Source organism: Octopus sinensis, linkage group LG19 (assembly GCF_006345805.1).
Source record: "Octopus sinensis linkage group LG19, ASM634580v1, whole genome shotgun sequence".
In the NCBI taxonomy this organism is placed as follows: Eukaryota; Metazoa; Mollusca; class Cephalopoda; order Octopoda; family Octopodidae; genus Octopus; species Octopus sinensis.
Genome location: NC_043015.1, coordinates 47,959,165 through 47,976,455, shown reverse-complemented (window position 1 = coordinate 47,976,455; position 17,291 = coordinate 47,959,165). Strand labels below are relative to the sequence as shown.

The 17,291-nt window shown below is 39.4% G+C and overlaps 1 protein-coding gene across 3 annotated transcripts in view; it reads right to left on the bottom strand.

Annotated features, from left to right (window-relative positions):
- Positions 1–17,291, bottom strand: part of LOC115221985 (translin-associated factor X-interacting protein 1-like) — a 46,937-nt gene that overhangs the window by 27,165 nt on the left and 2,481 nt on the right. For 2 of the 3 annotated variants that reach the window (XM_036511482.1, XM_036511480.1), the window contains exons 2-7: positions 14,299–14,351; positions 11,547–11,615; positions 8,571–8,783; positions 5,239–5,373; positions 4,001–4,070; positions 1,241–1,529 (exon numbers count right to left, since the gene is read on the bottom strand). In XM_036511482.1, coding sequence (XP_036367375.1) covers positions 1,241–1,529; positions 4,001–4,070; positions 5,239–5,373; positions 8,571–8,783; positions 11,547–11,615; positions 14,299–14,316 — 794 coding nt within the window. In that variant the 5' untranslated portion in view covers positions 14,317–14,351. The remainder of the gene's footprint in view (positions 1–1,240; positions 1,530–4,000; positions 4,071–5,238; positions 5,374–8,570; positions 8,784–11,546; positions 11,616–14,298; positions 14,352–17,291) is intronic. The other variant, XM_029792087.2, reaches the window with a different exon arrangement.

Below are 17,291 nucleotides of genomic sequence, written 5' to 3'. Positions count from 1 at the left end.
AATTCTATTCGATGTTATTAAGCATTTAATTTCAGCAAACGATAACATCTTTATTAACAAACCTTAAAAATAAACAGCGCTAATTAATATTCTTTGTGCTCACAGGCACAAGGCCTAAAATTTTTTCTTGCAGGGGTGTGGCTGTGAGGTGGGGTGGGGGCTACCTGATTACATTGACCCCGGTGCTCAACTGGTACTTATTTCATTGAACCTTGGCCCGAGGCTATAGTAGAAGACACTTGCCCAAGGTGCCACGCAGTGGGACTGAACCCAGAACCATGTTGTTGGCAATCAAGCTACTTACCACACAGCCACTCCTGCACCTACACGATTAATAGAGATTAATCATCATCGTTTAACGTCCGTTCTCCATGCTAGCATGGGTTGGACGGTTCGACCGGGGATCTGGGAAGCCAGAAGGCTGCACCAGGCTCCAGTCTTATCTGGCAGTGTTTCTACAGCTGGATGCCCTTCCTAACGCCAACCACTCCGTGAGTGTAGTGGGTGCTTTTTACTTGCCACCTGCACAGGTGCCAGGCGAGGCTGGCAACGGCCACGGTCGGATTGGTGTATTTTATGTGCCACCGGCACGGAAGCCAGACGAGGCGGTGCTGGCATCGGCCACGAGTCGGATGGTGCTTTTTACGTACCACCAGACCAGGGATCCTGGCTGGTTCAATTCGATTTCGATTTCGCTTGCCCCAACATGTCTTCGCAAGCAAGGGTGTTGGCATGGGTGCCTGTTGTACGGTCATACGTATGATAATGATTTCAAATCTAAGGGCAGCTTAGGGGTGGGGGTTAAGTTGATTATATCGACCCCAGAGTCGACCTTGGTGGAATTTGAATTCAGAACATAGCGGCAGATGAAATACCTATTTCTTTATTGCCCACAAGGGGCTAAACATAGAGGGGACAAACAAGGACAGACAAAGGGATTAAGTCGATTAGATTGACACCAGTGCGTAACTGGTACTTAATTTATCAACCCCGAAAGGATGAAAGGCAAAGTTGACTTCGGCGGAATTTGAACTCAGAACATAGCGGCAGACGAAATACCACTAAGCATTTTGCCCAACATGCTAACGATTCTGCCAGCACCCCACCCTTTTTGATATGTATGATAATGATAACGATAGATGACTAATGAACAGTAACAGCTATGATGCAGCTATGTGGTGGTGGTAGGGGTGGGGGCAGTGGTAAATGGTAGTGATGGAAGTGATAAGCAAAAACGCACTTGACTGCATTCTTAAGAGCGACGGGATCTTCTTGAACTTCTGGTGGTGCACCGTCTGACGATCGGCGTTTCATTATTTGTTTCATTGTGAATTGCTGCTGGGCAAGAAGATGGTTTATTTCGGTGACCAGCATCTTATGACGACTACGTTGCTGATCATATTTCTCATGAATGTCGTCTACTTCCTCCTTCAATCTACCTAGTATATATTCGATATCCCGTTTATGCTCCAACAAACTTTGCACGTTTTTCTGCAGCCTGATGTGCTGTTCTTCCATCAAAACAAGTTCTTCAAAAACCAAAAACATAAAAAAGAAAAGAAAAAAAAAATTGATTGACAGAAATAGATCAGACAGGTGGACAAACAGACAGAGAGAGAGATGGATGGATAAATGTGAAAAAAAATTTTTTTTAAAAGAGCCAAAAGTAAGTTCCCTAGACATTGCTGTCTCATGTTGTAGTACTCATAGGGCCAGTTACCTGGATTGCATGGCATATATATTTCTTTACTACCCACAAGGGGCTAAACACAGAGGGGACAAACAAGGACAGACAAAGGGATTAAGTCGATTAGATCGACACCAGTGCATAACTGGTACTTAATTTATTGACCCCGAAAGGATGAAAGGCAAAGTCAACTTTGGCGGAATTTGAACTCAGAACGTAATGACAGATGAAATACCTATTTCTTTACTACCCACAAGGGGCTAAACACAGAGGGGACAAACAAGGACAGACAAAGGGATTAAGTCAATTATATCGACCCTGAAAGGATGAAAGGCAAAGTCGACCTCGGCGGAATTTGAACTCAGAACGTAGCGACAGATGAAATACAGCTACGCATCTTGCCCGGCATGCTAACGTTTCTGCCAGCTCGCCGTCTTGATTGCATGGCATATAAATGACTAAGATCACAACATTCCCCCTGAATGGGCCACCAGTCAACTGAGGGTTACTCATTTACAGCTGAGTGGACTGGACCAATGTGAAATGAAGTGCCTTGCTCAAGAACACAATGCATTGTAAGGTCTGGGAATTGAAACCACTTATTTATGGTCAGGAGTACAACCTAGCCATTAGGCCATGTGCCATCATGGATAAATGTATTAGGTTGTCAAGAAGGTTCTTGTGGAATTTTAAATTTTGGTTTTAAATTATGTATTTTCAAATTAATTTTCATTAAATTACTTTGACTTTATATATAATTTTAAAGCTTGTTTTTCACTCTGTCTAATGTGTTACTCTTTTTTTCTTTTTGAATAATTAGGCTATTTTTTCCGGAACATTGAATACGACATGGACAAAAAGCAAATTCGCACAATTTTCTTATTCCAGTTCAAGCTAGGCTGAAAAGCTGCTGAAACAGCTCGCAATATCATCGATGCATTTGGCCCAGGAACCACTAATGAACGTACAGCACAATGGTGGTTCAAGAAATTTTGTAGCGGTGAAGAGAGGCTTGAAGATGATAAGCATAGTGCTCGGCCATCGGATGTTGACAACAACCAACTAAAAGCCTTAGTCGAAGCCAATCCATGCACAACTGTTCGAGAGCTTGCTTCTGAATAAGACGTAACGTATACGACAATTTCCAACCAATTGAAAGAGATTGGAAAAACAAAAATACTTGAGAAATGGGTGCTGCACGAATTGAATGACAACCAAAAAAAAACGCCGTTTAGAAGTGTCGTCTTCCCTTCTTTTACGCAACAAGAATGACCCATTTCTCAACCAGATTGTGACTTGCGATGAAAAGTGGATTCTTTACAGCAACCAGCAATGCTCAGCTCAGTGGTTGGACACCAACAAAGCTCCATGGCACTTCCCGAAGCCAAAGTTGCACCAAAAGAAGGTCATGGTGACTGTTTGGTGGTCTGAAGCCGGTCTCATCCATCACAGCTTTTTGGATCCAGGTGAAACCATTACAGCAGAGAAGTACTGTCAGCAAATGGATGAAATGCATAAGAAACTCCAACAACAGCCAGCATTGGTCAATGGAAAAGGATCAATTCTCCACAACAATGCTCAGCCACACGTCACACAACTGACCCTGCAGAAGTTGAACGAATTGGGCTACGAAACTCTGCCTCATCCACCATACTCACCAGACCTCTTGTCTACCACTTTTTCAAGCATCTCAACAACTTCCTGTGTGAGAAATGCTTCAAAAACCAAGATGATGCCAAACATGCCTTCATCGACTTCATCACCACCAGAATGCAGGATTTTTATGCTACTGGCATAAATAAACTTGTTTCCCATTGGCAAATGTGTGTTGATCCTGATGGAGTTTATTTCGCTTAATAAAGTTTTGTTTGAGTCGAGATATGTGCATCTGAATTTAAAGGTTAAAAACTGCAAGAACTTTCTTAACAACCTAATATCTAGGAGTGAATAATAAGGTAGACAGACGAATAGCTAAGAAAACAATGGAAGCTGAGAAAATGTGAAATATTGAGTAAGATATGGAGACTGAACCTGGAACCATGTGGTTGGGAAGCAAGCTTCTTACCATACGGCCACACATGTGTAGCTGTGGTTAAGAAGTTTGCTTCCAAACCATGTGGTTTCATGTTCAGTTCTTATGTAACAGACCGATGCCTATCAAAGCACTGGGAATGGATTTGGTAGACATCTGAATATACTTTTTTCAAAAATATTCAAATTATTAGATATGGCCTTCACTGATATAATATCATCAAATATAATATAATATAATATTTCCTATATGATATTTCACTTACAAAAAATTTACCTTACCTTGTTTTTTGTCCTCATAAACATCCATGATCTTCTTTTCATATTTTTCAGCAGTAGTAACAACCATTTGCTGAAGAGCCAAATAAAACAAATAAAACTTAATTGCGTTTTTCACAGCTACATATACATAAAAGAAGTTATACAACCACACATGGATTATAGGCGATTTTTTCCTCCTTCTTCCTCCTTCCCATTAGACTTTCCCATTTTTCCTGTTTCTGAAGAAGAGCTATGCTCAAAACAGAAAACAACTACTCTTTTCCTTCTCTGAGTGTCATATTCCTATAACATTGCTTGTGCTATGTCCTCTCTTTGTTTTTTTATTTTTTCTTTCTTCTCCATTTTATTAATTAAAGGCGCAGGAGTGGCTGTGTAGTAAGAAGCTTGCTTCCTAACCACATGGTTCTGGGTTCAGTCCCACTGCCTGGCACCTTGGGCAAATGTCTTCTACTGTAGCCTCGGGCTGACCAAAGCCTTGTGAGTGAATTTGCCAGTGTTGCATGTCTGGCCCATTTAAGAGTACCTTTGATGCATTGGGTGATATGTTATGCTTGAGAAGACCTGTTGAGTAAAATAAAACCAAAATTGTAACTGTGACCAGTGCCCCCTGTCTGGCTCCTGTTGTGGTGGCATATAAAATGCATCATCCAAATGTGGTTGATACCAGTGTCCCCTAACTAGCTCCCATGCTGGTGGTACGTAAAAAACACCATTCGAATGTGGTCAATGCCAGGTCTGCCTGACTGGCTTCTGTTCTGGTGGTATGTAAAGAGTACCATCCAAACGTGGCTGATACCTATACCCTCTGACTGGTTCCTGTGCTGGTGGCACATGAAAAGCACCCAGTACACTCTCAGAGTGGTTGGCATTAGGAAGGGCATCCAGCTGTAGAAACATTGCTAGATCAGACTGGAGCCTGGTGTAGTTGCTGGCTCTCCAGACCTCAGTCAAATCATCCAACACATGCCAGCATGGAAAATGGACATTAAATGATAATGATGATGGTGGGGATAATTACATACACACACGCGCAATGGGATGGTTTCAGTTTCTGTCTACTAAATACACTCACAAGGCTTTGGTCTGCCTGGTGCTATAGAAGAAGATACTTACACAAGGTGCCACATAATGGGACTGAAATATGTGGTTCAGAAGCAAACTTCTTACCACAAAGCCGCATTTGTTCAAGTTTTTATAAATTTTTGCAATATTTCAAATCCTTACAATACTTCACTCACCTTCATTAAATCTAATTCGCGGAGTTGTGACCGCAGTTTACTCAGAGTTACTTCATATGAATTTTTGATAGAAGACAATATACTTTTGTATGTCTTAAAGTTATCAATTAAATATTCAAAAGCTTCTTGGTGAGCCTATCGTAAAATAAAAGGATATTACAGTGATAAATAACATACAAAATAGAGAAATATTACATGGAGATCAATAACGATTCAAAGTAATTTATTTAAAATATATAAAAAATGGTTTGAAAAAAAAAAAAGATTGTAAAGACAGACGAAATACCACTAAGCATTTCTCCCAGCATGCTAATGTTTCTTATTTCTTTATTGCCCACAAGGGGCTAAACATAGAGGGAACAAACAAGGATAGACAAAAGGATTAAGTCGATTACATTGACTCTAGTGCGTAACTGGTACTTAATTTATCGACCCTGAAAGGATGAAAGGCAAAGATGACCTCAGCAGAATTTGAACCCAGAACGTAATGGTAGACGAAATACCACTAAGCATTTCGCCCGGCGTTCTAACGTTTCTTATTTCTTTACTACCCACAAGGGGCTAAACACAGAGGGGACAAACAAGGACAGACAAAAGGATTAAGTCGATTACATCGCCCCCAGTGTGTAACTGGTACTTAATTTATTGACCCCGAAAGGATGAAAGGCAAAGTTGACCTCGGTGGAATATAAACCCAGAAAGTAATGTCAGACGAAATACCTATTTCTTTACTACCCACAAGGGGCTAAACACAGAGGGGACAAACAAGGACAGACACACGGATTAAGTCGATTATATCGACCCCAGTCCGTAACTGGTACTTATTTAATCAACCCTGAAAGGATGAAAGGCAAAGTCAACCTTGGCGGAATTTGAACTCAGAACGTAACGAGACGAAATATGGCTACGCATTTCGCCCAGCGTGTTTAACCAGCTTGCCGGCAGACGAAATACTGCTAAGCTTTTTACCTGTGTCCAGCCTTGGGCAAGATACTTTATTTCATGTTGTTCCAGTTCACTCAGCTGATAAAAATGAGTGATGCCTGTATTTCAAAGGTCCAGCCTTGTCACAGTGAATTTCCCTGAGAACTATGTGAAGGATACGTGTGTCTGTGGAGTGCTCAGCCACTTGCATGTTAATTTCACAAGCAAGCTGTTCTGTTGATTAGATCTACTGGAACCCTTGTTGTTGTAAGTGATGGAGTACCAGTTTATGTGTGTGTGTGTATGTGTATGTGCGTGTCTATGTATGCATGTGTGTGTATGTATGCATGTGTGTATGTGTATATATGCATGTGTGTATGTGCTGAGACCCCCTTCGGTCATGACTGACCATGGGATTGCACCTAGAAAGTTACCTTCCCAGGCACAAGTCCAGGCAAGGTTGTTTATGGAAGACCAGCAGTCACCCATGCATACCGGCCTCCCCTCTCCATGCCACCAGTGTTATACAAGGGAAAGGCAAAGGGGCCGATACAGCTTGGCACCTGTGTCATTGCAACTCATTTCTACAGTTGAGTGAATTGGAGCAACGTGAAATAAAGTGTCTTGCTCAAGAACACAACACACAGCCTGATCCGGGATTTGAACTCACAACCTCATGATCGTAAGCTTGATGTTCTAACCATTGAGCCATGCGCCTTCACTGTGTATGTGTAATGCAGTTATAAAAACCTCTTAATCCACTGAGCTACTCAGAGTTTCATAATATTTGGTTCTGAACCAAATCTCGCTTTACAGACCCTTGGAGGACATCATTTAAGTGATCTGCCATTCATACATCTGTGTTCTGTCTGTCTGTCTGTTTGTCCATCTGGAGATGCGAAGTACAAGGCAAAACTTGCAAGAGATGCCCCAGGCCCATGAAACATTTGAAAACCGATAAAGATCCTTCACCTGAGTGGCCTAATTGTCAGACTGAAAACAGAGATTTAGTTTGCAGTCTTTGCAAAATTTTCTAAGTCTCTTACTGGCTTCATGAGTCACTGTTGATCTCACGTTCATAAGAACAATCAGTTATAAGTCAACCTGTTACTGATAGCCATGCTTGGCTAACAAGCAGACACCCATCATGTATACACATATATATATATATACATACACAATAGGTTTCAGATCTTTACGTTTTGAACGACAGATTTAAAAAATAATTTTTTGTAACTAAACACTTTCAAACTCCGTATACTTGTAGAATATGTCACATAAAACATCTTTTACTCTTGGTGTTGTTGAGAAAATTCAGAAAATTCTGTAATTTGGAAGATATTTCTTGATAAAATTGTCGGATTTCGGTAATTTCAACCAATCAATGATGTGTATTCAGCTGAATAAAATTACTGCTGTTGTTTGTCAACAACAACTTCCAGAGGTGTATATTTCGTTTGTCACTGTTATTTATGACATATTTCATCTGAGTTATGCTTGTATGAATAAATGAGTGTATCTGAAGCATGTTTACTTCATGGCACCACCATAATCGTTCGTGCTTCATATTTTATTTTTTTCCGTAGCTCTAACCCTAAAACCCCAATCCTAACCCTAAAACCTTAAAGCTAAAACCAGTAGAAACATACGAATGATGTCATAAATAACAGTGACAAGCAAAATATACACCGCCGATAGTCGTTGTTGACAAACAACGGCAGTAATTTTAATCAGCTGAATACACATCATTGATTGGTTGAAATTACTGAAATAGGACAACTTTAAAGTGAAATAACTTCCTAAATATAAGCTTTTCTCAAAAACGCTAAGAGTAAAAGATGTTTTATGTGATACATTCCACCAGTGTCTGAAGTCTGAAAGTGTTTAGTTACAAAAAATTATTTTTTAAATCTGTCGGTAAAAAGGTAAAGATCCTAGGTTTCTTCTAGTTTCTGGGTATAAAATAAAAGTTGTGATAAGGCGCAGGAGTGGCTGTGTGGTAAGTAGCTTGCTAACCAACCACATGATTCCGGGTTCAGTCCCACTGTGTGGCATCTTGGGCAAGTGTCTACTGCTATAACCCCGGGCCGACCAATGGCTTGTGAGTGGATTTGGTAGACGGAAACTGAAAGAAGCCTGTCGTATATATGTATGTGTGTGTATATGTTTGTGTGTCTGTGTTTGTCCCTCTAGCATTGCTTGACAACCGATGCTGGTGTGTTTATGTCCCCGTCACTTAGCGGTTCGGCAAAAAGAGACCGATAGAATAAGTACTGGGCTTACAAAGAATAATTCCCGGGGGTTCGATTTGCTCGACTGAAGGCGGTGCTCCAGCATGGCCGCAGTCAAATGACTGAAACAAGTAAAAGAGTAAAAGAGAGTATAAACAAATTTATCGAGAGTTTTACCTGCAGAGAAATGTCGTTAACATCATGATTGCTAACTCCAAGCAAATATAATTCTTTCTCTAAGAAGAATTCCAACTGTTGAAGTAATTTCGGTTTATGTTTCTTCTCGGCAGGGTCTTCCCAAGATTCACTCCTATACGATACATTGCTGTAATTTTCAGATTTGCTAATGATAGTCCTTTCGTCAAAGCAGGTTTTCTTCTTTGGGGTATTCTGTAAATAGAAATATATCTCAGTGGCTGTGTGGTAAGAAGTTTGCTTCCCAACCAAATGGTCCTCAATTCAGTCCCACTGCGTGGTACTTTGTACTTTGGGCGAGTGTTTTCTACTATAGCCTCAGGCTGACCAAAGCCTTGTGAGTGGATTTGGTAGACAGAAACTGCAAGAAGCTTGTCGTATATATATATATATAATATATGAGAAAGTTGGTGTGTGAAAGCACGTGGTTGAATATATAGAAAATAGTAAAAAGTGAAAAAACTACAGAAAAAACTATGTCATTGTATGAAAAAAATTTATAACATTCTTCTGACATAATGACTCAAATATATATTTTTTAACCTTTTAAAACAAGCCTTCTGTAGTTTTTTCACTTTTTACTATTTTCTATATATATATATATATAACGGGAAGGTTTACGAAAATAAACAAAAGACGAAGGCAGGTGGAGTACAAACAAACAAATGTATTAGTATGGCGCTCAGGAATAGAAATAGAACAAGTCTTTTACGTTTCGAGCCTACGCTCTTCGACAGAAAGATACACAGAAAAAAACAAGGAGAGAAACAAGGAGAGAAAAAAATGCATGTAGGAGCTAACGATCTATCATAGTTAGGTACAATAAATTCAGGGTGAATACTTGATAAATGTAAGCACCTGTATATGTCAGCTAGTGGCATAGGTGATATGATATATGATACATATATTTCATTTGATACATTTATTTCATTTGATAAATATATATATATATATATATATATATATAGGGAGAGTTTACAAAAAAAAAACAAAAAACGAAGACAGGTGGTATACAAAACAAACTGATGTATTAGTATAACACTCAATATACACACATATCATCATCATCATTTAATTTCACATATATATATATATATATATATATATGCACACATACATACATGTAGATATTACACACACACACACATAGTTATATGTATTATCTGTGTGTGTGTCTTTGTGTCTGTATTCTTCCAGCCACCACCACTCAACAGTCAATGTTGGTGTGGTTATGTCCCCGTGACTTAGCGGTTCAGCAGAAGAGATTGACAGAATAAGTACCAGGCTTTAAAAAAATAAACCCTGGAGTTCATTTGTTTCAACTAAAACACTTCAAGGCGGTGTCCCAGCTTGGCCACAGTCTAGCACTTATTTTAATGGTCTCATTTGTTGAACTGCTAAGTAAACAAACCAACACTGGTTACCAAGCCGTGGCGAGGGGAACAGACAGACAGGCAGGCAGACAGAGACAGACAGACATACACACACACACACGATAGTCTTCTACACAATTTCCATCAACCAAATTCACTAACAGTGTATTGATCAACCCAGGGCTATAGTAGAAGACACTTGCCTGAGCTGCTGTGTAGTGGAACTGAACCTGAAACCTCATGAGTGCAAAGCCGGTTTCTTAATCATATACTCTCTCTCTCTCTTTTACTTGTTTCAGTCATTTGACTGCGGCCATGCTGGAGCACCGCCTTTAGTCGAGCAAATCGACCCCGGGACTTATTCTTTGTAAGCCCAGTACTTATTCTATCGGTCTCTTTTGCTGAACCGCTAAGTGACGGGGACGTAAACACACCAGCATCGGTTGTCAAGCAATGCTAGGGGGACAAACACAGACACACAAACATATACACACACACATATATATATATATATATATATATATATATATATATATATATATATATATATATACGTATATACGACAGGCTTCTTTCAGTTTCCGTCTACCAAATCCACTCACAAGGCATTGGTCAGCCCGAGGCTATAGCAGAAGACACTTGCCCAAGATGCCACGCAGTGGGACTGAACCCGGAACCATGTGGTTGGTAAGCAAGCTACTTACCACACAGCCACTCAGCCATGCTTGCATTACTAATTAATCATATCGATATTTTTCTTTAATTCCTTTTATTCAGATTCTTATTTCTATTTTCCTTAATCAACTGATACCCTCAAAAAATAAAAAGGCGCAGGAGTGGCTTTGTGGTAAGTAGCTTGCTAACCAACCATATGGTTCCGGGTTCAGTCCCACTGCGTGGCATCTTGGGCAAGTGTCTTCTGCTATAGCCCCGGGCCGACCAATGCCTTGTGAGTGGATTTGGTAGATGGAAACTGAAAGCCTGTCGTATATATGTATATGTATATATATGTATGTGTGTGTTTGTCCCCCTAGCATTGCTTGACAACTGATACTGGTGTGTTTATGTCCCCGTCACTTAGCGGTTCGGAAAAAGAGACCAATAGAATAAGTACTGGGCTTACAAAGAATAAGTCCCGGGGTCGAGTTGCTCGATTAAAGGCGATGCTCCAGCATGGCCGCTGTCAAATGACTGAAACAAGTAAAAGAGTAAAGAGAGAGTATGAGCTTTAGAACATTCTATTTCTTTCTGCAAACCTTAGGTTTTGTAGGTAATCATAAGAAATTAACACCATCAAAGATAAAAATGATATGCTTAGGGATCTCCCCCACCATCTCACACACACAACTCTAGTGCCTTCTGGAATGTGACCATCCTCAAAATGCAGACAAGGTAAAAATTCTATAAGATGTAAATTAAATTCATTTACAAGGCTCTGGTCAGTCTGGAGTTGCAGAAGAAGACACTTAGCTAAGGTACCACACAGTGAAACTGAAGCAAGTTTCTCGTCCACGCAACCATACCTAGCTATGCCCCCATTTTTCTTTTTTTAATTTAATTATAGCAGAAAGAAAACAAAAATTACTTGTTTAGGAGGTGGCAGTTCCAGTTTGTTGATTTTGGAATATGTGTCAGGTACCTTCGATTGCATCGACTTAAAAATAAGAATTAGAAAGATTTAAATTCATTTTATTTCAAATTCATTATAGAAAAGTCATTTTCATTCTTATAAAATATAACGATCTTTCTCAATTAACAAGAATAGCATATTTATTATCATTATTTTCTTGTTATTATTTTGTTGTTACTGTTGTTGTTATTATTATTATTATTACTACTACTACTATTATTATTGTTGTTGTTATTATTATTATTATTATTATTATTCTATGTTTGACTTTTGCTTTTTATATTTGTACAAGTTGGCTCCAGGTCTCACCCAGAAACCTCAAGAGACAACAGGTTGGAAGTTCGTGATGTTGTTATGCATAGTGTGCATATATTTGGTTTTGTATTTAGTGTTGTACTAGTGAATGTCTAAAAAAAAAAACGAAGATTATGTTTGTTTTAAAACTTGAAATTACATAGAAAGTATTTTGCGTAGGATATGAGCAGTTCCCATGGGCACTATCTTTTGAATTTCTGCCATTTTGGGGTTTCCTGGTCCCCTTTTTATTATTATTATATTATTATTATTATTATTATTATTATTATTATTATATTATTATTATTATTATTAAAAAGATAGCAAGCTGGCAGAACCATTAGCATACTGGGCGAAACGCTTAGCAGCATTTCGTCTGTCTTTACGTTCTGAGTTCAAATTCCACTGAGTTTGATTTTGTCTTTCATTCTTTTGAGGGTCGATAAATTAAGTATCAGTCAAGTACTGGGGTCAATGTAATAGACTTACCTCCTGCCCCAAAATTTCAGACTTTGTGCCTTAAGTAAAAAAGATTATTATAATTATTATTATTCTATGTTTGACTTTTGCTTTACATTTGCACAAGCTAGCTCCAAGTCTCACCCAGAGACCTCAAGAGATAACAAGTTGGAAGTTCATGTTGGTGTTATGCCTAAGGTGCCATATATTTGGTTTTGTACTTAGTGTTGTACTAGTGAATGCCTAAAGAACCATACGAAAATTATGTTTGTTTTAAAACTTGAGATTACAAAGAAAGTATTATTAAAAGGCAATGTTTATACTCAGCTTGAAGAAAAATTCTAATTTAGCCCCACCTGCAAGGTCATGCACTGTTTATATTGATATGCAATCACCTTATCATGCACATATGGTTGTGGTGCATGTACCTGGTGTATTTCTATCAGATAGGTAGTTATGATAGGTATATTGAGCTTTGTAAATCTGTACCCCACTGTCACTATAATGGCATGCATAACAACAACAACAACAATATTAATAAGTTAGCATTACTTGGAACTGCATGCATATTGCGTAAAGTACTGTCTGTCTCAGGTCCTTGCTGTTACTTGACAAACCGTACAAACCCCTGGTAGACACAATATCTTCAATCAACAACCTCACAATATTGTATACTGTGTGACATCGATAATAATAATAATAATAATAATAATAACAATAATAATAATAATAATAATAATGATGCATGTGCCTGGTGTACCCTTATCAGACGGGTAGTCATGATGGGTATACTGGGCTTCGTATATTTGTACCCCAGTGTCACTTTGATGGCATGCACTGCTCTCTCATTCAATAATAATAATAATAATAATTCGTTCGTTTATTAGCCACAAGGGCTAACAAAGATCAATTAAAACATAAAGGGACAAAACACAGGACGAAAGTTACAAAGGGTTTTGTCCGTTTGCAAAAAGTCCGTGTACTAAAGCGGGATGACAACGAAATATAAGTAACAATTAAAACTCCCAATAGGGGGAGGCACTTCGAAAGGTTACTCATGGAAATAATAATAATAATAATAATAATACTTTCTTTTATTGGCTACAAAACAAATAGGGATGATACAATGCTAGGGACAAGTAGGGTGTTGAACAATACCGTGTATACAATAAGTAACAAAAACAATTAACAATATAATTAAACAACAAAATTCCCTAAAAGTGGGGAGTTCCTCATAGGGACAACTGAGGAAACTCACACATTCTAGTTGTCCTGACCACTAGATGCACCTCAGCAGTAATAATAATAAGGCGGCGAGCTGGCAGAAGAAGGCAGCGAGCTGGCAGAAACGTTAGCACGCCGGGTGAAATGCATAGCCATATTTCATCTGTCGTTACGTTCTGAGTTCAAGTTCCGCCGAGGTCGACTTTGCCTTTCGTCCTTTCGGGGTCGATAAATTAAGTATCAGTTACGCACTGGGGTCGATGTAATCGACTTAATCCCTTTGTTTGTCCCCTCTGTGTTTAGCCCCTTGTGAGCAATAAAGAAATAAGTAATAATAATAAAAGACAGAGGATGAGAAGGTCAGGAAGTACTAAGGCCTAGGATTGGAAGTGAAAAGAATCCACACAACCTCAAAAGTGAGTGTGGTATTTACTGTGCTCACGGTGCACTTGGGACCATCTCAAAGAGAGCAATATTCTGGCTTTAAAAGCTGCAAATACCAAACTTTGTAGGAAGTACATGTTTGGCGGCAATAAAACATCCACCAATGGACTTATGAAATTTTAAAAAAACATTTTTAAAGAAAATTAGGAAATTTGTTTGTTTTTTTTGTTTGGTTATTGTGAATCTGTGAAGCTGATAGCATAAAAACCCTACCATTTTTTTTTTGTGTGTGTGTGTTTTCAATGGTCTGGGAAACTGAAAATATTTTTCAAATGAAAATTATTACCTTCAAAGGAAGAGTCATTTTGAAACTTGTTTCTTTTCTTTCTCTGAACAAATCTATTTTAAGAAAACAAAAAAAAACAACAATTTTCTTTGAAATATATCATCATCATCATCATCATTATCAACATCAACACCACCAACACCAAAACTAACACCACTGCTGCCATCTTTTGTCATTGTTATTGTTGTTATTATTATTATTATTATTATTATTGATGGCAATCTGGCAGAATTGTTAGCACACCAGGCAAAATCCTAACTTTACGTTCTTAGTTCTAATTCCATCGGGGTGACTTTACCTTTTAAAAAGGCTGTGAGCTGGCAGAACTGTTAGCATGCTGAGTGAAATGCTTAATAGTGTTTCATCTGTCTTCACATTTTGAGTTCAAATTCTGCACGGGTTGTTTTTACATTTCATCCTTCCGGGTTCGATAAATTAAGTACCAGTTGCATATTGGGGTCAATCAAATCGACTACCCCCTCCTCAAGATTGCTGCCCTTGTGGCAAAATTTGAAACTGTGTTGTTGTTGCCTTTGATCCTTCCAGGGTTGATGAAAGCTTCTTCTCCAATGGGATCCAAGCACTACAACACCATTAGGAGAAGTGTGTGAACTTCAAGGGGGAACTAAGCTGAAAAATAAACCTCATTCAGTCACTTTCCTGACCACTAGATGCACCTCAGCAGTAATAATAATAAAAGACAGAAGATGAGAAAGTCAGGAAGTACTAAGGCCTAGGATTGGAAGTGAAAAGAATCTATACAACCCCTATGAACTTTTCAACCAGCCCTCATGGGTACAAGGTCTGAAATTTTGTGGGGAGAGCCTAGTGAATTACATAGACACCGATGCTCAACTGGTTCTTATTTCATCAAGCCTGAAAGGACGAAAGGCTAAGTTGACCTTGGTAGAATTTGAACTCAGAATGTAAAGAGCCGGAAGAAACGCAACAAAACATTCTGTCTGGCACAACAAGCATTTGGCAAGCTCATCGTAATCTATCAACATCAATGGAATTTGCAGCTGTGATACCAGTGCCGGTGGCACGTAAGAGAACCATCCGAACGTGGCCGTAGCCAGCGCCGCTCTGATTGGCTTCCGTGCCAGTGGCACGTAAAAAGCACCATCTGACTGTGGCCATTGCCTGCTTCGTCTGGTCTCCGTGCCGGTGGCACGTAAAAAGCACCATCCGATCGTGGCTGTTTGCCAGCCCCATCTGGCACCTGTGCCGGTGGCACGTAAAAAGCACCCACTACACTCACAGAGTGGTTAGCATTAGGAAGGGCATCCAGCTGTAGAAACATTGCCAGATCAGACTCGGCCTGGTGCAGCCTTCTGGCTTCTCAGACCCCAGTTGAACCGTCCAACCCATGCTAGCATGGAAAGCGGACGTTAAACGATGATGATCATGATGATGATGGCCTTGTTATGCCCAATTAATAACTGGTACAAATTAGAGGAGATTCTTTAATTCTGCTACAGACAATCTCTCTTGTGCTAGTGTCACAATAAAATAAAGGAGACAAGTCTATCTTCCTGCTGGCAAGGATTGGCCTGGCCAGTTCCTGTCATACTGTCCAACCCATGCATGCATGGAAGGCGGATGTTGAATGAAGATGATAAAGATGATGATGTTCTCTGAAAGTCCTATCGCAGGTTACCTATCTAGAAAGGCCTGTAGGCATAGGAGTGGCTGTGTGGTAAGTAGCTTGCTTATGAACCACATGGTTCCGGGTTCAGTCCCACTGCGCGACACCCTGGGCAAGTGTCTTCTACTATAGCCTCGGGTTGACCAAAGCCTTGTGAGTGGATTTAGTAGACGGAAACTGAAAGAAGCCCATCATATATATGTATATGTGTGTGTGTGTGTGTGTGTGTGTATATGTGTTTGTGTGTCCGTGTTTGTCCCCGCAACATCGCTTGACAACCGATGGTGGTGTGTTTACGTCCCCGTAACTTAGCTGTTCGGCAAAAGAGACTGATAGAATAAGTACTAGGCTTACAAAGAATAAGTCCTGGGGGCGACTTGCTTGACTAAAGGTGGTGCTCCAGCATGGCCACAGTCACATGACTGAAACAAGTAAAAGAGTAACGTTAATTACTCAACTCCTAATGGAGTTGTAGGGTCACCATCATGGTGTATAGTGTATCATGGGGCAGCTCATCCCTCTCCAGGTCTTATCCCAGTCGATTTCTGCCCAAAAGAGAGAAACATACAAAAAGTGAGATAAGGAAAGACCAACCTCAATACAGAACTGGTACTTTATTTTATTGTCCCTGAAAGGACGAAAAGTAAAGTTGGTTCCAGTAGGATTTGAACTCAGAGCATTTGAACTCTCTTCACACAATCCTACACAAGTGTATTTTAAGTGTCTGCCTCTCAACCTCTATAATTCTCTTCTTTCCTACGCAGTGGGAATATTGGTTTTAAATTTTGGCAAAGCTGGAGTAGAATGTTGTTAGGCAATCTATTGAATACTCTAGCAATTGCACCACTTCACTTCCCTGCATACCTAGAAGGGCAATAACAGCAAATAATGGTTAAAAGAAATAAAAAAGAGCAGACAATCCCTGTGGTGTTGGCAATATAATAAGTCTACGCATACTAAGAGGACCTATTTTTAGTCCATCTGCAGGCAGCCCCTGCGGTGTTGGTAACACAATAAATCCAGGTTGTAAAGTAGTTAAGAAGAGGAAAACACATCCAGTCATTAGAACAAACTGGTTTTCCCCAGTTGTTGTGTATACCAGATGACAAATAACCACAGGAGGGGGGGGAGATGAATCACTGCAATGAGTGGGGTGAGGTGTGGGGAAACTTCTCTAACCTGTGATAGTGTGAGAAAACAGATGGATGATGATGATGATGATGATGACAATGATGACGACAACGATGATGATGATGACGATGGCATCTTGAAATTATTTGATTTCTAAACTACAGTTACCTCAAAATTAGTTAATCCCTTTACAATTCTATTTTACTTTGTTATC